Source organism: Daldinia vernicosa (genome assembly GCF_022497035.1).
Source record: "Daldinia vernicosa strain CBS 139.73 unplaced genomic scaffold F5Y00scaffold_84, whole genome shotgun sequence".
NCBI classification, from domain to species: Eukaryota; Fungi; Ascomycota; class Sordariomycetes; order Xylariales; family Hypoxylaceae; genus Daldinia; species Daldinia vernicosa.
In genome coordinates this window covers 1-23,692 of record NW_025954000.1, presented here as the reverse complement: position 1 = coordinate 23,692, position 23,692 = coordinate 1, and the positions used below count along the sequence as shown (strand labels likewise).

Here is a 23,692-nt window from a genome sequence, read left to right as displayed (position 1 = left end):
ATGAATACCGTTTACACTTCCCCGTCTAAAGGTTTAAAAAGAATTATCTGGCTATTTACCTGACAAATCGAAAACTCAATTATTAATTCGACTGGTGATTATTAATGGAACGTTTACGTGTAATCTAAGGCTATCATTGGTTGTACATCGCGGAGAAGCCGATACCCATCTATCTATTATTGTTAGAGTAGTAGACCATTTTGGCCGTGCCGGAAAATAAAACATCATATTACTAAGTCGAAGACGGTTTTAGATTATGTCACCATCGCGGAGGATGTCAACAAATGCCCTCGATAATAAGACCCATAACCCAGATATAAGTGATGTCATTGAAGGGGTCGAGGGCTCCTCACCGATATCATGTGTTATGACATTCCCACATCCTATACCCCAACAAACAGTCCCAATGCCTCCAATTCGAACCGCAATCATCGGGCTCTCAAGTTCCTCGTTTGGAAATTGGGCTCGCCATGCCCATCTCCCGTACCTACCTAACTCAGCCCTGAGGGCCAGAAGAAGTTTCAAATTATCGCATTATGTAACTCGAGCATAGATGCTGCTAAGCGCGCTATTGACGCATTCAAGCTACCATCCGAGACGCGCGCATATGGTGACCCGGAGAGTCTTGCCGCAGATCCAGATGTTCAGCTCGTCGTATGCGCGACACGTGTGGACAAGCATTACGAAACAATTCTTCCAAGTGTACGCCAGGGCAAAGACACATACGTGGAATGGCCCTTGGCCCAGAATGCTTCACTCGCAAGTGACCTAGCAGCCCTTGCACGACAGAAAGGGGGCAAAACCGTTGTGGGACTTCAGGGCTGGCACGCACCGGCAGTCATGAAAATTCGCGAGTTAATAGGAAGCGGTCGCATTGGAAAAGTATTAAGCAGCGAGGTTCGTGCCGCTGGAGGAACAGTGGATAGATAGGCTTTCTTTGCCGACTGGGCTGGAGTACTTTACGGATAGGAAAGTTGGGGGAAACCCATTTACGATTGGATTCGGTCACTGTAAGTTTTTACAAACTTCCTACCAAGTCCCATACTCATACTTATCGATTACCACAGTATTTGATTTCGTTCAGTTCGTGCTGGGAGATATCCAAGTTCTACATTCCCATTTACAACTCCAACGGCCAGACGTGAAGATCTGGGACCGATCTAGTGGAAAAGTCGTAAAAACAGTTCGGTCGGATGTTCCTGACCTAATTCTTGTGACCGGATCACTACAGGCTTCAGAATACGCCACTTCGGGCGCAACCGTCCATCTGAGATTCCGTCGAGGGCAAGCCTTTAAGGGAGAAGATCCATTCGTGTGGTCAATAAATGGAGAAAGGGGCGAGATCCGTCTTAGTGCCTCTGGCGGACCAGGAATCTCAGCAGCTTCCCACGGACAACCGCTAACTATTGAAGTTCACGATTTTGATACGGATGGAGTAGAGAACGTAGAGTGGAATTGGCAAGGAAGAGAAGAGCTGGATATATCCGCAAGAATAGTTGGTGCCCTTTATGAAGCATTTGCCGCTGGTGATGCGGCGAAATACCCTACATTTGACCATGCCTCTAAGCGCCATGACCAACTGGATAGGATATTAGCACAATTCTCGGCTGAATGAATGACGAGTCTACTATCAAATGCAAAAAAGATACCTCATAGTCATTCATTATCATCTTCAAAGATGAAGATGAAAAAGAAAGGATGATGCGGTGAGTGCGGATCGAACGCACGACCTTCAGATGTTAGAATGAAGTTGGACTTCAGTCTGACGCTCTCCCAACTGAGCTATCCCCGCTTAATAATCAGTTTGTTTTTGAAGTCTATAAAAAAGGTTCGAGTCGAAGCACATCTAATCTAACATAGTAGCGGAGTCGATAAGTTAGATGCATTTTCTATAGAAAGCCTTACAGTTCCTTAAACTATCATTTTTAGATTTAGCTACTTATTACCTACCTAGGTAGATATACCTGCTTTCTCGTATCCCGTTAGCATATTAGGTAGTCTACATAATGAAAAGCTTGTCTAACCATGGAAAGTGCAATAATGTTTCGTAAGTCCTACTATCATACCGAACACTTTGTCTCATGATAGATTGAAACACCTACAGCGGACGTGGGCTTAAGAAAGGATTTCGGTCATTCTAACCCTCTAACTTTAATCTACTAAAGTAACTCTAGAGTGGAATTGCAGTACTTCCTCATTGCCAATAATGAAGTGCGGTTAAGAGTTAGTGGCCGCAAAAGTGACACAGCAATTACGCCTGCCTATTCAGTAGGTAATAAAGAGAAAACCCCCCGATTAATATGTCCTTATTTTCTTCACCAAGGTCTTCACAAGGGCAACAACCTATGCATTTATCTATGATTTTAATTTTTCTAAGTCTTCGAGCTGATCCTGTTATGAATAATTTCCCCGACTTTATATAAGTCGTCTAGTGCCTGTGATAACTAATATATTTTCTTAGAGACATATCTTGAAAACGGCAATACTTGTTCTGGTTGTTCTTGTTATTTTACCAACCAATGAACCGGACAATGCCATCCCTTCCAGGGTAAAAGAACTGCTATTAAAACTTGGGATTAAGTACCTAGGAATAAGCATTATCGGTTGAGCAAAGACCGATGCCCATTGCGCACGTTTGGTAAGTGCTACAAATATAAAAGTTCCAATCTCTGAAGATTCACATCTTTTCATTGGTTAACCCCATGATACCGCCCGGCAATATTATCACCACATTATGCATATTATCACACACAATAAATATAAAGTGAGTAGAAACGAGGGTATTTTAATACAATGCTTAATGATCTAATTGGTTGTAGGAACAAGGTGTTAAACGCGTAACTACCTGACGGGAAAAATAGTTTCCCCAAGAGGTACTCGTGTAGCAAACTTTAACAACATCTGTATTCCGAATGTTGCAGCTACTAGCCCTATCGTACTACAAATGAGACCTGCAGGAATAATAGGTATATAGAGGTAGAAATTAGGCAAAAACTCATCCAATCATTGGCGGGGATAGCTCAGCTGGGAGAGCGTCAGACTGAAGTCCACTTCATTCTAAAATCTGAAGGCCGTGCGTTCGATCCGCACTCACCGCATCTTAGACTATTCTGCATTTAACCTTTTACGGTTGGGATAAAAATTTTTTTTTTGCTGCTTTCTTGTCTTGTATCTTTTTTGAATATGAACTTTAGTGCCTTAATCTTGTGATAATTTGGTACCTTTTAAGCTTAGAGAAAGAATTTAGCTTAGTTAAACTTTCTTTGAAACTTATTAAGCGAGAAGCACTAGGTAGTTATGCGGTAGGTACCTTAGGTACAAAGTCAGTATCCAGTTTTTCCACTACGCAGTTAAACAGCATAAGCAAGTAGACAAACGATCCAATCAGAATTCCCCAGTTCATAATTTTCAGGTTTACCATCGTTCGTAGTGGCTCACCTTTGATGATTCAGCCACAAATCACCCCTCATTGCCGACCCTATGTGTAATTTTCGATACCCCACCGACTTTGAAATCCATAACTCGTAACTTTCTACCAGGCGCATTTTGTCGCAACCTTTTGTCGCACCATACAAATTTGACGTCGCCCCTTTGTTCCTTGCATCGTCGACCTCACGATATTAGGCGGCATTCGATATATTCTTCCTTCTACCTCATATCCCTTTGCAAGGAGCCGGTCGTCATATTCCCCCACCATGGCTACCAAGCTTACCCGGTACGTAACCATGCGACTTGATGGAAATTCGTTCCCTGCTTTGTACCACGATATGCTAACTATTTGGTCTTAGTATCGCCATCGTGAACGATGACAAGGTACGTTCGATGATACTTACCCTTCCACTTGATAGCGTTGGAATTAAGCTAATATATAATGTCTCGCAGTGTAAGCCCAAGGTAAATCGACTTGAGACCCGAGCAGTAACGTCCTATGATGATGCTTACTTTCTATAGAAATGTCGACAGGAATGCAAGAGGTCCTGCCCAGTACGTATTCCATTTTCTTGTCCTTCTTTCGTTCTCTTTTCTAGCCTCTGGAAATAAAATATCCGAATTTATAATTATCAGTGAATTGGTAGCTTATTGTATACTTGGCAGGTCGTTCGTAGTGGAAAGCTGTGCATCGAAGTTAGCCCGGACTCGAAGATAGCCTTCATCTCCGAAAGTCTTTGCATTGGATGTGGTATCTGCCCCAAGAAATGCCCCTTCGATGCCATCACCATCATCAACCTGCCCACCAACCTCGAAACCCAGGTTACCCATCGATACTCCGCGAACAGCTTCAAGCTCCATCGATTACCGACGCCGCGACCTGGCCAGGTCCTAGGTCTCGTAGGAACCAACGGTATCGGAAAGAGCACAGCATTGAAAATTCTCAGTGGCAAGCTTAAGCCTAACCTAGGGAGATATGATAACCCCCCGGACTGGGAAGATGTCATCAAGTACTTCAGAGGATCCGAGTTGCAAAGTCAGTCGGCATTTGCCGTTTCACCAACAAGCGTGTTTATCTTTGAATTTTAACTAACACGTAACCCAGACTATTTCACCAAGGTTCTTGAAGATGACCTAAAGGCTGTTGTCAAACCCCAGTACGTTGACCAGCTCCCGCGAGCTGTCAAGACACCCGACAAGAGTGTCAAGTTCCTCCTCGAACACAGATCCGCAATGGGCAATATGGACCAGGTCCTTGACACCTTGGAGCTTCGTCATATCCTGGACCGCGATGTCAACCACCTTTCTGGTGGAGAATTGCAACGATTCGCTATTGGAACAGTCTGTGTCCAGAAGGCTGATGTATACATGTTTGACGAGCCATCTTCTTACCTCGATGTCAAGCAGCGTCTTTCTGCAGCCCGAATGATCCGTTCCTTGCTCGGCCCGGATAACTATGTCATTGTTGTCGAACACGATTTGTCAGTCCTTGACTACCTTTCCGACTATATCTGTGTTCTTTATGGTAAACCCGCTGTATATGGTGTGGTTACTCTTCCTCACTCGGTCCGTGAAGGCATCAACATTTTCCTCGACGGTCATATTCCTACCGAGAACTTGCGATTCCGAGAAGAATCCTTGACGTTCCGTATCTCAGAGGGTACTGATGACTTCCAAGCCGACAAGGCTCGAGCTTTCAGCTACCCCAAAATGGAGAAGACTCTTGGCAACTTCAAGCTCAGCATCGATGGCGGTGACTTTACTGATTCGGAGATTATTGTCATGATGGGTGAAAACGGTACTGGAAAAACGACCTTCTGTAGGCTTCTGGCCGGTGCTCTTAAGCCCGACAATGCCAAGAAGGTCCCTGAGATGAGAATCAGCATGAAGCCCCAAACTATTACTCCTAAATTTGAGGGTACCGTCCGACAGCTATTTTTCAAGCGAATCAAGCAGGCGTTCCTCTCCCCGCAGTTCCAGACTGATGTTGTCAAGCCTCTCAAGCTAGATGATTTTATCGACCAGGAAGTCAAGAATCTGTCTGGTGGTGAACTTCAGCGTGTAGCCATCGTAATGGCCCTCGGATTGCCAGCCGATATCTACTTGATTGACGAGCCGTCGGCCTACTTGGACTCTGAGCAGCGTATCATTGCAGCACGCGTGATTAAGCGCTTCATTATGCACGCTAAGAAGACGGCTTTCATCGTAGAGCACGATTTCATCATGGCTACATACTTAGCGGATCGTGTCATTGTGTTTGACGGAAAGCCAGGTATCGATGCCCATGCTAACACGCCCGAGTCGCTGCTCACTGGATGCAACGCTTTCTTGAAGAACCTGGATGTCACCTTCCGTCGTGATCCGACAAATTACAGGCCTCGTATCAACAAGCTCAACAGTCAGCTGGACCAGGAACAGAAATTGGCTGGAAACTACGTAAGTTAAATGTACCCCTATCGCTTCGTCGAGACTTGTCGCTAATAGGATCTGCAGTTCTTCTTGGAAGAAGACAGCTCTTGAAACGGGCGTTCCACGTGATAACGGCTACCGTCAAGGCCGCAAGCATCATAAAAATACCCCATCAGCATCGGATACCGGCGTTCTAGGCGTACAAAAGGGGGGATCGACGCGCCGAGAGAACGGGAGCGCGCATGAGTTATCCGGCGTGGATGCGGATGGTGGGGAGGAATGCGACGATCCGGACGAACATCGAGTGCGGCGACGGTCTACCCCTATTCGTCTGGCTCGGCATACATTGGGTTCTAGAAGCGTTTCTTGCTGCTTGGCAAGGCAAGACTGCGTTCTAACCACGACCCATGCTGCCGCATGGGTTTATTAGGACGTGCTGGATCCGTTGGCTGCAGAGTGAGGGATGAATGGGTTAAACGGATGACTGTCGTCACATCTACCAATGGCATATATATAATAATAACATGTGTCGTTGGGGCCTTAAGATCATCGTTGTTATTAAGGATAGAGATAAAGACTTAGCCCGCGGAGAAGACGCGGGGAAAGAAATACACGGCTTGCTCATCAGAATGCACCTCCGTGTGTACTTTAGTGAAATCAACCGTTTTATTTATGCTATGATAAACTCTCCAGAATGATTAAGTTTTATTTGCCTCGTAGGCAGACTCTCTAAGATATTACATACATGTAGGCCGTAGGTAGCAAGTAGTCCTTGCACGTAGAACACGCCGACTGGGTCGTATTATAATTATTTTCCAGTTGTTCAAATCGTCGACAAAGTTTCATTTCACACACCAAAGGAAAGGAAAGGAAAAACATATCAATAAGCAACGTAGATAAAAAATCAGGATTATTACACTATCTACTAAAGTCCGATTTTCGATTTTCTCTATTAGGGCAAAGGAGGGAAAGGATACACACCGAGATCATATTCCAAGGAGCTTTTTATTTCATCCGGCCCCGGGGGCCAGGCTTATTACCACCGTGTTCTCCCCCGTATTAAGTCCTGCAGAAGCGTGAGAAACCTCTGGATGCGTAAAAATGAAACGACCAAGTCGGCGTCATAAATGAACGTACAGGGAAATGTGCGAGTTTTATTTCGGCCTTATTCCACGGCGATACTGTGGGAGGGCGAGTGTACGATAATGAGTTTCCGAGCTGCATCCAGGTGTCCCAAATCATCTAAGCTCCATAAAGAACGTAGTCGGAAATTGACACGTACTTTTCAGTTTATTGGCGAGCCTTGGTGGTCAAGACTAGGGCCGAGCAGCCCGTATCTTATTTGGAGACGCTCAAGTATGGTAAATGCTGCGGTTATGGTATATAGTAAACTTCGACCGTCTAATCTCGGCCTAAGGCTATTGTTGGAGCTTGGAGGGTATGGGTCAATCAGGGGGTGGGGGGTAATATCAAAGATATATTGTATAGATCAATCAAAAGGCTAGTCTTCTTCGATTTCACCCTCTTCGCTGCCGGAGTGCACACCAGTGTCGTCTTTCGTAGGCGGCTGAACTGCTGGCGGTGTCCTAGTTTTATGACGAGGTTCACGATGGGGGGTACGCTCACGGGGTGTTCTCTCTCTTCTCAGTCTCTGTATTTGCGTTAATGGGCTGTGACTAGTGATAGGGGTAGTTAGATCATACCTTGGAGTCTCTAGAGTCGTGACGATCTATGTCATCATCCTCCGCTCGGCGGCGTCGAGATGAGGTTGGTCGCTCGTCACCATAAGGCAGTTCTTCGACGGGGCCTCTCTCAACGCGACGCCGATACTGCCGCTCTCGTTCTTCCTCCCTATCTCGTCTTTCTCTGTCATAATGGCTCGGCGGGTCATCACGTCGAGACCGAGGTGGGTAGTCCCTGTCCCTGTCCCGATCCCGATCGCGGTCCCTATCTCGATCCCGTTCACGTTCACGCTCGCGGTCACGGTCACGATCACGTTCACGATCTCGATCACGCTCCCGTACATCGCGGTCTCGATAAGAATCCGACGTCCGACGGTCAGATAATAAACTCTCAGCCATGCTAGACTTACGATAATTCTTCTCGCGCTCAGCAATAGCTTTGCGGCGGTCTGCCTCATATGCATCTGGCTCCGGGCTGCGGCTATGGCGTGGCGGTCGCGCGCGGTCACTACGGTGAGAACGATCTCCTCTATCTCTATCTCGGTACGTACCGCGATCAATTGATCGTTCACGGCGTTTATGACGATCCCTATCTTCGTCTTCCCGATCACGGATTCGGCGAAGGACCTTCTCAAATGCGCCACGGCGGGCGTCTTCAGATTTGACGGCTTGGAATTCGGCCGCACGGGCAAGACGCGGTCGAACCTTTTCCCAAGTATCGTCTGCGGAAATTGGTGGGTCTACATGCTTGATGTAAGATCGGAGGTCATCGATAGCTCTCCTCTGCTGCCTCTCAGAGTGCTTATCCTCATCAGATCGTTTGGACTTCTTTTCTTGAAGCTATCAAATAGGTCAATAATAAAGCATTTAACAAGTTACGACATCTTGAACATACCCGTTCGAATATCAGCATTATTATATCGCCATCAATGTTAGCAGTACGTCGATCATTTTTCAGCACAGATGAAAACTCTTCAAAAGTGGTCTTGGGGGTAAACTCAAAACGGTTGTCCTGGGTTCAATGTCAGCTAAACAGATATCATATAAGTAAGGTAACGAAATACGACTTACGTCCATGACATCAAGCACGTCATTTCGTGTTGTGCGGAGGGCTCGTTCCTCTTCCTCGACGATATCCCAGAACAGATCAAGAGGGCTTGATCCAGCCTGGCCGCAAATCGACTTGAATCGCTCATCATTCTCGATCAGGGGGTATATTTGACTCCATTTAGTTCCGGCCTTAATCTTACCAGCTCTACGGAGTTCCTGAAGCAATTCTGTGAACGCGTCTCGTCGCTTCCGCTCAACGCGGAGCTTTTTGTTCCTCTGGTTCTGTCGAGTCTCATTAAAGCTCCGTTCCAAGGACTTGATATGATTTTGAAAGGCAGTCAGGATATCAAAGTTGGTAAGAGTTTTATACTTCTCATCATTCTGGAAAGGAGCAGTTGCTTTGAGGATATTCTGAGCCTCGGACCAGCGCGTGTAGGGCTCCAGGTTAAGCTTAGGGAGAAGGTCAATGAGACCATCCATTGCACTCTTCCTGATACTAGCCTGGTTTTCCACATGGGCCTTCTTCAGCTCTGTTATATAATCCTCGAACAATTGACGTCGCTCATCTTCATCATTAGTTGAGCGGAAGATTGTTTCGCGCTCGATGATGGGACGGGCAGTTCTCCAACGTGTATAATGCTTAATCTCAGGGTGGCTCTTGAGCATAGTAGCAAAGTCAGCACGAAGTTTTGTCAGCCTATCCTTTGCGCGCTCCTTGTCTTGGATAACCATATCTTGGCAGTACTTCTCGAAGGCAGCTCTTCTATCCTTGGGGTCCTTGATGGATCGGTACTGAGGATCCTTGATCGTAGCCCGCATAGTCTGCTCCCAGGTCCAATCGGGCTGCACACCGCTCCGGCGTAGCAATTTCATAAAAGCAGCCTCAGCTTCTTCAGGGGTCGCATATTCGGGTTCGTTGCTCGCGGGAACAAATGCCTGGACGCGCAAGTCACTACCGTGGGTCAACTGACGAGACTCGGGGAAAGTCTCTCGGTGCTCGCGATGGTGATCGTAGTTGGAGTTCGAAAATAAATTATTGGGAGCATATGGTGTAGCCGGCCTGCCTGAGTTAGAACAAAGTATAGATGGCATTCGATAAGATGCTTACGTGGGTGTCGAAGGCGTAGCGTCATGGCCTAATGCTTTTCTGTAAACATCGGGCATCTCCCAAGAACTTTGCTTCGTTTCGGTATTATACCAATACTTGCGCCCACCTTCGGCGGTGTATTCCTTCCATGGCTGGTTCGCCAAAGCGCGCTACGAAAAGGGTCAGCATGCTGAAGCGAAAGCGACAGAGACATATAGACGCGCAAAACAAACCTCGGCAGGTGACATCAATTCTTCTGGTTTTGTCCATTGTGTCGCTTTAGTGATTGAATTATAGTAATAAACGCGTCCATCCGGGCTTTTGTATTCTTGCCAAGGGTTTGGCTGGCCATAATGGCCGTTGGCTCCGTTCATCGTAGCTGGGTAGACTTTGCGAGCGCTTTGTATTTCCCTATTATTAAGACACCTGTCAAATGCTTTCACCCTTTGAAGGGAAAATGCAATCAATAAAAACCAAGAAATTAAAAAGTAGAAAATGCGGTCGGCGAAGAATCTCGTTTGGTTGACGGAGACAAATATCTCTGAGCCAACGGAATGAGGGATGTAAAAGTTCAGAAAGCTTGCGAATTTTCAGCACAAGAGGTCGGAGTTGGGAAGGTACGTACCTTAGATTACCTAGTGTAGGTACATGTTGGATGTACCCGTTACCTTAGATTAGGTAACTTTGGTACAATACTAAAAGCTTAAGACGGAAAGGCGCATACCCGGGGAGTGCAAGCGCACGGGCCAACCAAGCGTTGCATTCGTCGCGAAGCTTCAATTACCTAATAACACAAATAAGTGTAGGTTAGGCTAGTTACCTTGGGTACTTTAGTCTTTAGCTATGTCCCAACTCCATCCTACGTGATAGAGTCGAAATGCGTCAACTTCCTACAAACAGTCCTGAGCGTATTCAACAATGATTAGAGACCTTAGCAACATAATCCTTCGATTAATATAGCATCACATCACTTAGAAAATGTCCACTCCTTCGGTTAACGTAACTCCCGCATCGACTTTCGACCTTGTTGACGATTCAACCCTTACGTACTTCATACCCCTTGCGACGAATTTTGATGTCGAGGAAGCTTTTAAAAAAGATGTGAATAAATCTGAAGAGCCGTTCAGTTCTGTAGAGCGGCGAGAGTCTCTTTTCTTCGGTATGTCATTCTATATCTCTTCCAAGAGGTCCATTTTCTCACCATGCTCATTGTTAGACCCCAGATGAATCCGTCGACATTTACTTCGTCCTTACAAACCCCCATATCCAAGAAGACGTCTTACGATCCGCCCTGCGAAATGTAATTCTCTCTCTCGAGGCGCAAATCGTCAATGGGACCGCACCAGACCGCGACGGCCAACCGGCCTCCGAAGTCATTTTCACAGGGGTAGTAGAGGGCCAGAAGGATCCAACTATATTATTCAGGCTCTCAGAAGAACATGACACCTATTCCGAAGATGGCCCTCAGCAGTATTCCTTGGCTGTATGGAAGCAATCGGTATTTCTCAGTCGGCCTAGGATGCGACTTCAGAGCCCTTCTATTGTCTTCAATGCGACAGCGAGCTTCCAGACCGGAAATCAATCCTTAGCCGATGGGCTTCGCGATGGATATCTACCAAGCGGCATGGCATGGGGTCTCAATTTACTCGAATCTTTCGGAGATGATCCTGCTATGAACGGGATCAAGCCCCATCTATCGGCACTCCGAGTATCTCGTGTTGCGCCAGTCACACAGCAAGCCAAGGGTCAGCTACGGCCTATCAAGTCTTCGCCTAAACTTTCTATGCGCATCTACCCAGCGGCGCATTCGCGCATGCGTTTTACCCATCTCAATACCACGCCTGCTACAGCAACCGTCCTCGCGATGCTGGAGCTTGACTTTACACCCTTCTTTGACTGCGAGATAATACTTGACAGCATATCAATTACAGTCGCAGAGGGTTTAGTAGAAGATCTCGCAAGCCAGTCTGGAATGCCACTACCTATATCTTGCGTAGCTCACGACCACATCACGTTTCTATACCGTATTTCACCAGCTGAAGCTAATATAGTATCAAAAAATCCGATACGGGATCTTAGCATTGATATCTCTGCGAAGGCTCTAGTTCGTCCAGATATATCCGAACCACGATTAAGCATGGCGTGGACTACCACGGTTGATTTTACAGTCCCCGTCAATCCAGGGTACGGCTCTACCATGCAACCGATCCAACGCATGCATAGACCAAGTCAACTCTCGATCGGGGGTGAGAGTACCATATCTCTAACGGCACCATCTATTGCCCGACCAGACGCATTGCCCTCCCTTGAAGCCGCAACGACACGAGAGACCACTATGCCCGATATAGGCATTGCTATGACTTTCACTGGCCCGCCCCCAAGTCATCAGATCTTCCCTGGCGATGAGTTCGTCTGGAATGTATTCGTCGTTAACCGATCACCCGCGCCGTCGGCAGCACCAAGAAAGCTAGCAATAGTGGTGATTCCAAAACGGAGGCGTAATGAATCTCGAGTCAACCGACCGCCCTCGATTTCTCGACTGCCCGAAGTCTCGCATAGCCTATCTCAACAACTAAAGACGCCACGGGATCGAAACGTAGCAGATGCTGTTCTTGACGAGAACGTAGTCCACGCCATGCAACACAATAGTATCATCGAAGGCGCGGAGATAGTTTGCTTAAGTCCAGATGTGAGGGTGGGACCGCTCGCACCCGGAGCATGTCACATTGCTGAGCTTAGGTTTTTGGCCTTGAAAGAAGGCATTGTAAGTGTTGAAGCTGTGAGAGTCATTGATCTCACGAATAATGAGCATGTAGACATCAGGGATTTACCCACTGTTATTGTTCAAAGTAGATAGACGCGAGCCCACATCTATAATTAACCTACTATACCAGCCTCCAATCCAAACTTCGTAATAAGTGTCCTGAGATGTAGAAATTGTCTAAACGATCATATTAGCTCTATTTCCGAAGGCATCAACTGCCTTTACATATACCACGCACAATACACACCCTCATCTTGTGTATACTAGCATACGTAGGGGACAGGTCAAAATGGCGGCAGCACAGGATACCTTAGGGCCCATGATGAACGCTGTCAATTGGGCATTGGCAGCATTCGCGGGGACGTTTCCTGGTCTACGACTGTATTGCAAGTTCAGTCGTCATAGGGGGTTGTGGTGGGACGATCATATCTTAATATTCGCTTGGGTAAGTGATGAGATCTCGACTTTAGTTGTAATAAGATGTGTTCTAACATACTATGGTGGCGCTATAGGCATGTCTCATCGTCACTGTCGGTTCCATTACCAGCTCGATTTCATTAGGATTTACCAGCCCGGCAGGACCTCAAACCCCTGAGGCTGCCATTCGACTTCAAATCCACGGAGGTGTACAGAATTTGTTTTTCGGACTGGCCACGGTTATGACAAAGACTTCATTTGGAGTTGCACTGTTGAGAGTCACCGAGGGCCGGATGAAAATGCTTGTCCTGTTTCTCACCGTCACCATGAACCTGGCCGTGTTTCTGTACATTATATTCACCTTCTTAAAATGCAAGCCGGAAATATATTCTTGGATCAAAGGGCCCGGTTGCTGGAGCACCGAGAAATATATTCGCTATGGTATATTCGTTGGCAGTAAGTGAATTCTGTGCTATATTTTATCCAGTTTATGAGGTGAACTAGGTCGCTGACTCGCTGTGTAGGCTACTCCGCTTTCGTGGATTTCTCGTTTGCGATTATCCCCTGGTTTTTGATCATGAATCTTCAAATGAAGATGAGAGAACGATTCAGCGTTGCAATTGCTATGAGCTGCGGTGTAATGTATAAGTCGCCGCAACTAAGAATTCAACGGCTTGCTAATTACTGTCTAGTGCTGGAATAACCGCTGTTATGCGATGTATCTATCTACCGCTCCTCACTGTAGGGACATTCTCGAGTAAGTTCATAGCGCCATAATGAGTACACTTATAAACTTGATGACTGGCTTGTTATTAGCTCAAGGAACAACGCTTGTTATATGGTATGTGGTTGAATCAGCGGCCACCATCGTTGCGGCATCGATCCCTGTTTTACGAGCCTTGATCAAAGAAATATCCTCATCCATGGACCGTTACAACCGCAGCACTGGAAATAAATCAGGCCTCAAGAGTCATACGAAAGGCACTTCGAGGGGTCTACATGCTAGCAATGTCGTAACGACAGTTATCAGTTCCCGGAGGGGCCCGCATGATCCCCACGGCGACGCGAGTAGCGATAAAAGTATTCTCGACGGAGCACACGCACCGGGAAAATCATCTGAGGGGAGTGGAGGGATTGTACAAACACAAGAAGTCAGATTGAGTTATCATGACCGAAGCGACAACGACAGTGAACAAGGATACGAGATGGAATCTATGGGAAGAAAGTCGCCTTAATTTATGATACCCAGAACGGCCATGCCTGGCAGGACTTAACAGATCCGCCGGATTTATGTATAAGATATTGTACGATTTGCATGCGACATGTAATAAACTTGAACGACCTATTTTCAAAAGTTCTTACCGAAACAACCGCAGGGTCGAATCTATGATCGAGGCATAAATAGGGGCTATAACTGTGTCCCATCGCGATCGCAATAGAATAGGCGCCCGCAATTTCCAGTGGATAGCTTGTTGAATATATTCCCTCGGGCAGTACAATAAAGCCGGTAACTTTTGCTTTATTAAAAAGTAAGAGCTCTTATTGTCTACCTGGATATGCTGATAATGATCCCACCAACACTTCCCCCTATCATTTTGACCCGTGATCTCTCTATCATGCGGGCCAACCCCTATCGACAATACACCTAGATAGTCTACACACTTACTGCAAACAATATATCTATCGCGATATTATAGAATATTTGTACTATGCGTAAATCAGTGAGTTTGTAGGCTTCAATGGTAATTGCGTGATTTGCTAGGTATGTTGCAACTACAACAACACTTCTGGTAAAGATCTACATCATATTTTCGGTGTTCTGCGCCGTTAACGAATTATATAACCTTGTTCGAGAATCCCTTTGTAGTTTCTGGAATAGGCCGAGAATAAAAATTTCAATTGATAAACGGACGTAACTTCTTTAGGGAGGTTGCATTGTACGTAAACAAGCGGTGGCCAACATGTGAATATTTGACTTAATCGCCATTATGGCCTAGTTTTCTTGGCAGGAACAACTAATATTAATAGAGCTGCTGGTCTGCTACATGAGATTATTAAATAGGCTTTTTAGATTATTATAAGTCTTGCTTGATCACCTGGGTTACTGTCCGTTGATGATCTATCACGTGATCACTTTTGGCATGTAACGAACAGTAGGAGATATATTTTATTCTGAGTATTTATATGAGATAACTATCAACTTCAGTTAGTTTTCTATACTGAGCCCTTGTTCTTATTGGGATATATTATGATGTGTCGACATAAAATATATTTTGAACCATGGTGCCTAGATGTTTATTAGCTAGTGTATAAAAACTTGAGGTTGAAGTCATCGTTGCTAAACCTAGGTACCTATTTATATGGGTATTCAATTCCTCTCCGCTGAATGGAGAGGATCAAATCATGTGATCAATGATCTTCGGGTCCAATAATACTTCAAACAAGATGCATGTGTGCCCGAGTGGCAAATAGTTTAAAATATCAACTATGTAACCATTCGATCACGACAAGCAAATATCGATTTCCTAATATCAAAAAATCAAGGGTCTCTTAAATCATAGGCGCTGATAATATTGCGGGATGGTGCGCGATATGACAGCATCCCGCTGTACACCAAACCGAGAAGGGTTAAGTTCTTAAGCCACATCTGCGATTTTATGTGATTTTATGCGATTTCAGGGTCCAGCTGACGTCTTGTAGTGCGGCTGAACTATTGATCAAGTGGATGACGAAAGATGGCACGGATCTACACAAATAAATTTCATCAGTGCGGACCCTGTTCTGCGGCTCTTCTGGGTCCTGATATGACAAGATGTGACAAGATGGATAAAGATATCCATATCCATTACTTTGGTTCCGGATAGCCCGCAAAGTCCGGCTCTTCCTAGCGCCAACTGGTCTTGGTACATATATTTACGTGTGCCATTGTGAATGAATAAAATGGTGTGTGTGCCCTGTGTGCTGCATCGCCGGATACTCGGAAGAGGAGAAACCTGCTTACTCTTCACTCTTTTGTGGTCTTGCCCAGAGCCCGTGACGTACAGCAAAATCGCTCAATATAAGTTACGGTGAAGCATCTCGTCTAAGGTAAAGTATCTGATTCTGTATTGTATTGTTGCGCAACTCTCGTTCTTGTCGAGCATCAGATAGGCACCCGCTAGACACCTATTCACATTAACTCGCTTGCTCGTTCGTTCGCTCGCTCGCCGCTCTAGTCGCAACATACAATATTTATACGTCCGCTTGAAAGAAACTTAACGCATCCGAACTTACCGAATCAACAAAAATATAAAAAAAAATATGGACGACTTCCCTAAAAACTTGATCATCGGACTCGTCGTCTGCGCCGTCGTGGTCGTGGTATCCGCTTGCCTAATTTATTATCTCGCCCTCAACTGGTCCAAGGTGGTACGACGAATTGCTCCCAACCGCTGGACGGAACCACAGAGCGAAAAAGCAGAATGGCCGCAGCCGAGGAAATCCATCGAGACCGACTTTTCACCTACGTCCTCACCCATATCTTCTCTCAGATCGTCAAGGATGAGCCCCGAACCGATGATCGGCCACGTCAAATCCCACCATGACGAACCAATAATACCCCCTCCCAACGTAAAGTTATAAATGGGGTGGCACTTCTGTTATTTCCTTCTTCTACATCACGAGTTACGAATTATGACCATTGGGCATTGCATTCGCGGCGTTTTAGAGTAATTTTGGGGTATGGGCTATGATATATTTAGATGCATGATCACTCAATATGCTGGTTAGGCGTTGTGGAGTTTTGAGACGATGGGGAGATATCGTCCATGACATATTTCTTTTTTTTTTTTTAAAAAAAAAAGGGGGGGTTGGGGGGACTGGAGACTGAGGGGTCGCGCACTAGACCATTAGATCGGGCTGTTCTCGAGTAGATCACAGCCTAGCACATCTTAATGAAAAGCTCCATGAACAATAACTTTCCCAAGGTGCACTAAAGAGACGCTTTAGTTATGTCAACTATCACTTACAAGACAGTCGCCACCCTTGTGAGTTGTTGGACGGCTAATCTATATTTATCACAATCTATAGAGATTCGTACCAGCAAGTAAGTAAATCCCGTCTTTGATATAGTAGTATAGATAATTATCAATGGACGATTAATAAAGTCTCTCGCTCGAGTGTCGTCTCTTCAATGCGTATCGCCTGAGGGGCTATCAGGCGGCAATGTTGACGTCGTCCGATATATCTATCGTCTGGAGGAAACATAGCAACAATCCTATTGTCGAGTTCGGAGGGGAAATTTGACTCTAACTTGCGAATGACAATTCGCGCCGGGAATTCCTGTTCGCTTGTATGAAATATTCCCCCCTGATAGAATTGGATACTCTCCAATTTGACAATGCTATCTCCAGCACGCACCCTCTCATTGACAATAGTGGCTATCGAATTGTCGAGTAAAGCTAGTCGGGACGGGTTTCTCGGATCATGTATGTCTTTATTATAGAGCTTCAATATTAGCTCACAGGCGTTATCATCACTAATACTATTTAGCCAATCAATAGGGTGAGAGCCTCCCTCCTCGAGCACACTCCGTAACCAAGCGAACTCCGACCATAACTTTGGAACTGAATCTTTGATTGGTTTGTGTGAAAGTTTTGTGAAATAGACACTACCCCCTATCATGGTCATATTATCCATGGTGCTGTCCTGGGGCGACCTCGGGGATGGTAGAATCTCGCTGACGTGAGTGACAACCAGCGGGGGATTTTTAGACCTTATTAAGAGCACATCCTTCTCTGATGTTAAAGGACTGTGATCTGTCCCATCGACCCGTTGGCCGTCGATAGATTCCAACTTGGCGTCGAAACCCCAGTCAGGCACCCATGATGGGAGAATAGATCTGAGAGGGGAGACGGAGATGTTAGATAACGCCCGATTAAAACCAACATGTTTCATCGCGTAAAGGCCGACTTCGATGAATGTTTCCCGGGCTGTCTTATTGTAATCGATTTGTACGAATTCTCCGACCTCTTGACGGTCCAAGTGAAGTCCCATATTCGCATATATGAGGTCTCTCGGGTCAGTCGCCTGAGCTCTCCCTCTGATCTCTAGAATCCGCCATAGACTCAAGGTGCCTCGGTCAGTATCGCTACGCGCGTGGACGGCATCGTGGACTTCCTTCATACGCACCAAGTCGACCTCCATTCCCGATTGGTACTCCCTTAGCAAAGGGAGTAGCAGGTTACAAAGATCCATCCACCTAACATGTCTTGATCCGCATTGGAACCAAGGGTCCCTTGAAAGAACCAATTCTTGAAATGTCCAAGCCCGACGAAACCAAGGTCTGGCTAACAGTTGGCTTGACGCTGCAGCAAGATCCAAAACCTCTTTTGATGGACCGTTACTTTCCAAGTCCTGTTGACGTATAGGGGTTAAATTTATACTACTAGCATTATCAAAACTTCTAAACATTCCCCCACGTAGTCGTTGAAAAATAAGCTGGGTATCCGGGCTTAATGGACCAAGATAGATTATCGTGCTACTTGCGGTGGAGTAGATATCCCCCATTAGAGCGACTTGTCGATTCCGTTCAGGGATGTTTCTTTGGTCAATACATAACGCGTCAATCCATATTCGGAGAACTCTTGTTCTATTGCGGATGTCTCTTAATGCGGCGCTGAGGTTAGCAGCGATTCCGATTTTGTGGCCATCGACAAGAATTGTATCAGTGGTTGTGCTGTCACCCCATACATATGACAGAGCGACATAATGGTCAGTAAAATACTGGGTAAGAAGTACAATATGTTGGAATGAGCCCTTCAGAACTGCTTCTCGATTTGGCGAGGGATCAAGAGTGAAGACCCTAATCTCCCCAGACTTTGTTAAGGGGCGGTATTGGAATGGTGTAGACATATATGTAGACATATATACGCCTATTAGAATACACGGGCCGCCATTTTGATATTCTTGGAACTTCGCAGAGAAGTTAGGTAGGATTATGTATTCGGTTTAGTAAAGGCGTTTTCCAACAAATTATGCCGACTCATCCCACTCATTGGCAGCCAATAGCCGACTCTTTAGGACGACCTGCAGATATCCACCAACTAGGCACACACACATCTCAAGATCCTTTCCCATAGAAATTTCTTAACCTTGGCTTAAAATTGATATTATCTGTACCCAACTTAAGGTAGTAGCGCCGAGTTACCTATACTAGCTGCTTAGGACCTCTTTACTGCGACGAGGTATCATGATACATATAAGTTAAGTATCTAAAGGGGCTACTACCAAACTTCCGTCGATATTGATAGGTTGTAAGTATTGATTGAGAGAGCTACGTTCATGTCAGAATGTATAACAGAAGGAGTGATATTGATTTTAACTAGAAACGTCTTATAGTCTAGAACCATTAACATTACAGTTGACTAGATTAACTATTAGATTAATAATATTAAGGTCTTTATACGAATACATATTCGGATAGTAATAAAATATAATAATGAAACGATTAATTAATTAAATTTTAATTATGTAATTAATTAAGTAAAAAAAGATTTATAAATTGTAAAAAAAATCTTTTTTACTTAATTATAAATAAAGTACGGCTTTATTAACTTTAACTTTAATGTACGTATTACGCGAACATGTAATTATTATTTTAATATTAATAGTTTTTTCTTTTTTACGTAATTACGTACACTCGTATATATATCGGAATTTTCTTTTTTTTTTTATTAATTATTTTTAAGTTAATATTATTAATTATTACTTTTTTTATAATATTTTTTTTTTTTTCGTTTCGTATATAATATAATTTCGATTAAATACAATTACGTTATTTTATTTAAAAGTATTTTCGGTAATATTTTCGGTAATGTTATCGCGAATTCGTTTAACTTATTTTTATAACCGTAATTAAATTTAATTAAAATTAATAAATTTTTTTAAAACTTTATTAAAATTTAATTTAATTATTATATTAATTAAATTATTTTCGCCGTAAATTTATTAAATTTTATTAATTTTACGGTATTTATAAAATTATTAAAATAATATAATATTAATTATAAATCGTTTTTTTTTTATATTATTAAGTTTTATAATATATTTATATAATAAAAATAAATTAATGTAAATTATTACTTATAAAAATTAAAGGTTTAATTATTTAAATATAAATGTTATTATTATATTAATAATTAATTTTATATTTACGCCGTAAATTATTATATATATTTTATTTATTAATATGTTTTTTATAATTTATCGATATTTAATTAAGTTTTAATATATTATATTATTTTTTATTATAAATAATTTATTATTTTTTATTTTATTTATAATAATAATTTTATATTTAATTTATAAGTTAAAATCTTTATTATTTATAAATAAATTATTTATAAAAATAAATATTTTAATCGTAATTAAATCGATAAATACGTATCGAATTCTTTGTTTAAAGTTATTAAATTATTATTATAATCTTTTATTTAATTTAATTATTTTATTTTTTTTAAAATTTTAATATTATACCGTTTTTATTAAATTAAATATAGTTTTAAGTTAATAAATAAATATTATATATAAACTTTAAGTTTTTTATTATATATATTATTATAAAATGTTATTTTTTCCGATTTTAATAAATATTATCTTTTTTTTTTATTTTTTTTATTATATATAAACGTTACTTTTTTTATTTTTAAATAATATATATTTATTAAAAATTAACTTTTTTTTTTTTATAAAGTATATTTTAAATTTTATAATAAATCCGATTTTTTTAAACTTTTCGTTTTTTAATTTATTAAAAAATTTATTTAATACTTTTAATATATTATTAATTTATATTATAATTAATTTAAATCGTTTTAATATATTTATTATTAAAAAGTATAAATTATAAGTTAATATAATTATAAATAATTTCTTTTTATAATAAATGAAATATATTATTTATTAATATATTTTAATTTTAAAAATACCGTATAAAAGTTTAATTATAATTATAATTATGTTTTTTAAAAATATAAACGTTAATTTTTTTAATAACTTAATTATAATTTTTTAAATAAAAAAGTTTTAAAATTATATATATATTTATATTATATTTTATAATTAAATTATTATTTTTTTATTTTTTTTATATATTTTAAAAGTTAATATAAATATAATTCGTTAATTTATTTATTAAATTATTAATAATTATATTAAAATTTCTTTTTTATTTTTATTATTAAAACTTTATATAATAAATTTTAATTTTTTATATAATATATTAATTATTTTTTTTTTATTTTATAAATAATTTTTAAATTAAAAATTTAAGTATTTTTATATTTTTTTTAATTAAACTTTTTAAATAAAAATACGCCTTTTTTAAATAATTTTTTAATTTTAAATTTATTAAACTTTTTAAAAGGTTTATTAAAAGAGTAACATTAGTCGTGTAATATGCCCATTGTTACCCGTGTAATAATAAAAGGTAACCCCGTTGGCTTGTATAATAACCTTGAGTTTACGACTAGGCCAAGCCAGGCAATTGATTTAATTGGTTAAATCTTTAAGTGGCCGCCTTGCCTCGCCGCGCCGGGGGTTACGGGTGTAAGGTACGTGCTTCGCACGTGCCTCGCACCCGTAACCCCCCGCGGCTTAACGGGCGGCCATATAAGCCATATAACAACCCCCTTTAACCACGGTTTAATTCCTAAACCTTGCATCCTTTCTTTTTTTTTATGCATTATTACGCAAGTAAAAACGCCGCGTTTTTACCTGTTACGTAACCGGATTAAGTTTAAAATGTTTAATTAACTTTTTATTAACGTTATTACGGCTTTTAACCGTAATAACGTTAAGTTAAAAGTTTTATAATTAATTACGTAAGTGTAATAAATTATATAACCGTGGTTATAATTAATTAAATTTTTATTATATAAATAACTTTTATTAAATTTTAATTAAAACCTATTTTATTTTAAAATGCATTTAATTAAATCTCGATTAAAACTTATTTTATTTAAGTATATATTTAATTAATATAAGTAAAAATAATTAAAGTACTTTCATTTACAATAATTTTTTTAAAATAAAAAAATAAGGTAAACTTTTATAAAAAAAAAACGTAACATAATAACCTTTCGTAAACTTAAGGTAAATAAAGTACGTACCGGGTAATTTAAAATCGTTTTTTATAATTAACCTTTAATAACTTTATAAATTTTAATCCGATTTATATATAATTTATATTATAATTTAAATAAAAAAATAAGTAAAATTTTAACTTAAATTACATATAATCCGGATTAATATTAACTTAAATGCGGTTAAAAGTATGAATTTTAATTATAATGGTTATTTTAAAGCTTTTTTTAATAACTTTTATCCCTTATAATATTAACACCTTTTAACCTTAATAACTTTATTAATATAACCCGGATAAATCCCGGGAAAGCTTTAATATTTAAATAATTAAATAGTTAATATTATAAAGTAAATCCGTGATTTTTCCTAATTTATTTCGTAAAAATATAACTGTTTCTATATAATAAGTTAAAATAAATTAATAGGTATTAATAAAAAAGTTATTTTATATATATAATTACCCTTTTTTTAAATATTTTTACCGATTTTAAGCCGAATTACATATACTTTAAATTGTAATTTTTGTTATTTTCTTATTTAAATTATGGTATAAATTATATATAAATTGAATTAATATTTGTAAAATTATTAAGGTAAACGTTAAAAAAAAAAAGAAAAAACAAGGTACGTACCTCGTTTTATTACACGGGTAATAATGGGCATATTACACGATTAATGTTACTTTATTAAAAGCGGTTATTTTTCTTTTTTTTTAAAATTACATTATAAATTTTAAATTTTACATTTTTCACTTTTTTAAATAATTAATATATTACCGTTTATTTTAATTTATTTTTATTTTTAAACGATTATTTTTATAATTTTTTTTAAATCGTTATTTTAAATTATAATATATATTTATTTTTTTTTTTTTATTAAAAATAAATTTTATATTTAAATTATTATTATTATATAATATATATAAATATTCGTTTTTTAAATAAAATTTAATAATTATAATTTAAAACTTTATTAATTTATTATTTATTTTAATAATATATATTTTATTATTATATATAATTAATTTATAAAATTTTATTTAACTTTTATTTTTTTAATAAATTTAAATTTTTAATTATAATAATAATTTAAAAATATTAAAAATATTTAAGCCGTTTTTTATATTTAAAATTTTATTTATTTATCGTTATAATTTAAATTTATATACTTTTATTATTACTTTTTTTATAATTATAATTTTTATTATAATTAAAAAAGTTAAAAATAATATTTTTATAAATTTTAAATATATTTTAAATATAAATAACGTAAATATTAATTTATTAAATTTAATTATATTATTAATAATTTTTATTATTATTTAAAAAATATTATATTTATTTATTTATATATTTTATAAATTTTTAAATATTATTTTATATATTTATTATAATAAATTATAATATTATTTAAATTATTTTATTAAATTATATATTTTAATTAATATTTTTTCGATAATAATTAATAAATTTTTTATATTAATTATAAATTTATTTATAATAAAATTCTTTTTAATATTAAATATTAAATTATTAAATAATTTAAAATAATTATTTATTTAAATTATTTATAATATATTTTAAATATATTTAATTATTATATTTTTTAAAAATTTTATTATTTAAAATAATATTATTTTATTAATTATATATAATATAAATTTATTATTAATATATATTATATTTATATATATATTATAATTAAAATTTATATTATTTTTTATAATAAATT

General features: G+C 39.4%; 7 protein-coding genes and 2 non-coding genes across 9 annotated transcripts; 6 read left to right on the top strand and 3 right to left on the bottom strand.

Moving 5' to 3' along the window:
* Positions 1-406: 406 nt before the first annotated feature.
* Positions 407-1,615, top strand: F5Y00DRAFT_256274 (NAD(P)-binding protein; the record flags this gene model as incomplete). The annotated part of the gene is made up of 4 exons (XM_048010384.1): positions 407-450; positions 501-882; positions 920-1,010; positions 1,068-1,615. The coding sequence occupies 4 exons, from the start codon at positions 407-409 to the stop codon at positions 1,613-1,615; spliced, it is 1,065 nt and encodes a 354-aa protein (XP_047860026.1).
* Positions 1,616-1,702: 87 nt separating this feature from the next.
* On the bottom strand, positions 1,703-1,792 carry F5Y00DRAFT_t151. The gene has a single exon. It is a non-coding gene; the product is annotated as a tRNA-Phe (tRNA).
* A 1,217-nt stretch (positions 1,793-3,009) lies between these two features.
* F5Y00DRAFT_t152 lies at positions 3,010-3,098 on the top strand. Its single transcript has one exon. It is a non-coding gene; the product is annotated as a tRNA-Phe (tRNA).
* A 1,320-nt stretch (positions 3,099-4,418) lies between these two features.
* F5Y00DRAFT_210988 (P-loop containing nucleoside triphosphate hydrolase protein) lies at positions 4,419-6,156 on the top strand. Its single transcript, XM_048005513.1, has 3 exons — positions 4,419-4,465; positions 4,535-5,865; positions 5,923-6,156. Exons 2-3 carry the CDS (start codon positions 4,663-4,665, stop codon positions 5,947-5,949), a joined length of 1,230 nt encoding a protein of 409 aa, XP_047860025.1. The 5' UTR covers positions 4,419-4,465; positions 4,535-4,662; the 3' UTR covers positions 5,950-6,156.
* Positions 6,157-7,339: 1,183 nt separating this feature from the next.
* On the bottom strand, positions 7,340-10,031 carry F5Y00DRAFT_266883 (uncharacterized protein; the record flags this gene model as incomplete). Its single annotated transcript, XM_048011996.1, has 6 exons — positions 7,340-7,489; positions 7,542-8,360; positions 8,416-8,532; positions 8,592-9,630; positions 9,679-9,827; positions 9,891-10,031. The coding sequence occupies 6 exons, from the start codon at positions 10,029-10,031 to the stop codon at positions 7,340-7,342; spliced, it is 2,415 nt and encodes an 804-aa protein (XP_047860024.1).
* Positions 10,032-10,502: 471 nt separating this feature from the next.
* On the top strand, positions 10,503-12,553 carry F5Y00DRAFT_210967 (TRAPP trafficking subunit Trs65-domain-containing protein). Its single transcript, XM_048005512.1, has 2 exons — positions 10,503-10,816; positions 10,881-12,553. Exons 1-2 carry the CDS (start codon positions 10,636-10,638, stop codon positions 12,512-12,514), a joined length of 1,815 nt encoding a protein of 604 aa, XP_047860023.1. The 5' UTR covers positions 10,503-10,635; the 3' UTR covers positions 12,515-12,553.
* Positions 12,554-12,710: 157 nt separating this feature from the next.
* Positions 12,711-14,073, top strand: F5Y00DRAFT_256270 (uncharacterized protein; the record flags this gene model as incomplete). The annotated part of the gene is made up of 5 exons (XM_048010383.1): positions 12,711-12,866; positions 12,934-13,294; positions 13,363-13,480; positions 13,531-13,595; positions 13,655-14,073. 5 exons carry the CDS (start codon positions 12,711-12,713, stop codon positions 14,071-14,073), a joined length of 1,119 nt encoding a protein of 372 aa, XP_047860022.1.
* Positions 14,074-15,942: 1,869 nt separating this feature from the next.
* F5Y00DRAFT_210956 (uncharacterized protein) lies at positions 15,943-16,779 on the top strand. The gene has a single exon (XM_048005511.1). The coding sequence runs from the start codon at positions 16,139-16,141 to the stop codon at positions 16,457-16,459; it is 321 nt and encodes a 106-aa protein (XP_047860021.1). The 5' UTR covers positions 15,943-16,138; the 3' UTR covers positions 16,460-16,779.
* An 89-nt stretch (positions 16,780-16,868) lies between these two features.
* Positions 16,869-19,176, bottom strand: F5Y00DRAFT_249453 (HET-domain-containing protein). Its single transcript, XM_048009597.1, has one exon. It carries the CDS (start codon positions 18,740-18,742, stop codon positions 16,964-16,966), a length of 1,779 nt encoding a protein of 592 aa, XP_047860020.1. The 5' UTR covers positions 18,743-19,176; the 3' UTR covers positions 16,869-16,963.
* Positions 19,177-23,692: the final 4,516 nt, after the last annotated feature.

What these genes read in the sequence shown, in the direction of transcription:
- F5Y00DRAFT_210988 (XM_048005513.1), top strand. Translation starts at nt 4,663, where the DNA reads ATGGGCAATATGGACCAGGTCCTTGACACCTTGGAGCTTCGTCATATC. An exon ending in AGAAATTGGCTGGAAACTAC is followed by an intron (nt 5,866 to 5,922) that starts GTAAGTTAAATG and finishes TAGGATCTGCAG; the next exon opens with TTCTTCTTGGAAGAAGACAG.
- F5Y00DRAFT_249453 (XM_048009597.1), bottom strand. Translation starts at nt 18,742, where the DNA reads ATGTCTACATATATGTCTACACCATTCCAATACCGCCCCTTAACAAAG.
- F5Y00DRAFT_210967 (XM_048005512.1), top strand. Translation starts at nt 10,636, where the DNA reads ATGTCCACTCCTTCGGTTAACGTAACTCCCGCATCGACTTTCGACCTT. An exon ending in GCGAGAGTCTCTTTTCTTCG is followed by an intron (nt 10,817 to 10,880) that starts GTATGTCATTCT and finishes GTTAGACCCCAG; the next exon opens with ATGAATCCGTCGACATTTAC.
- F5Y00DRAFT_210956 (XM_048005511.1), top strand. Translation starts at nt 16,139, where the DNA reads ATGGACGACTTCCCTAAAAACTTGATCATCGGACTCGTCGTCTGCGCC.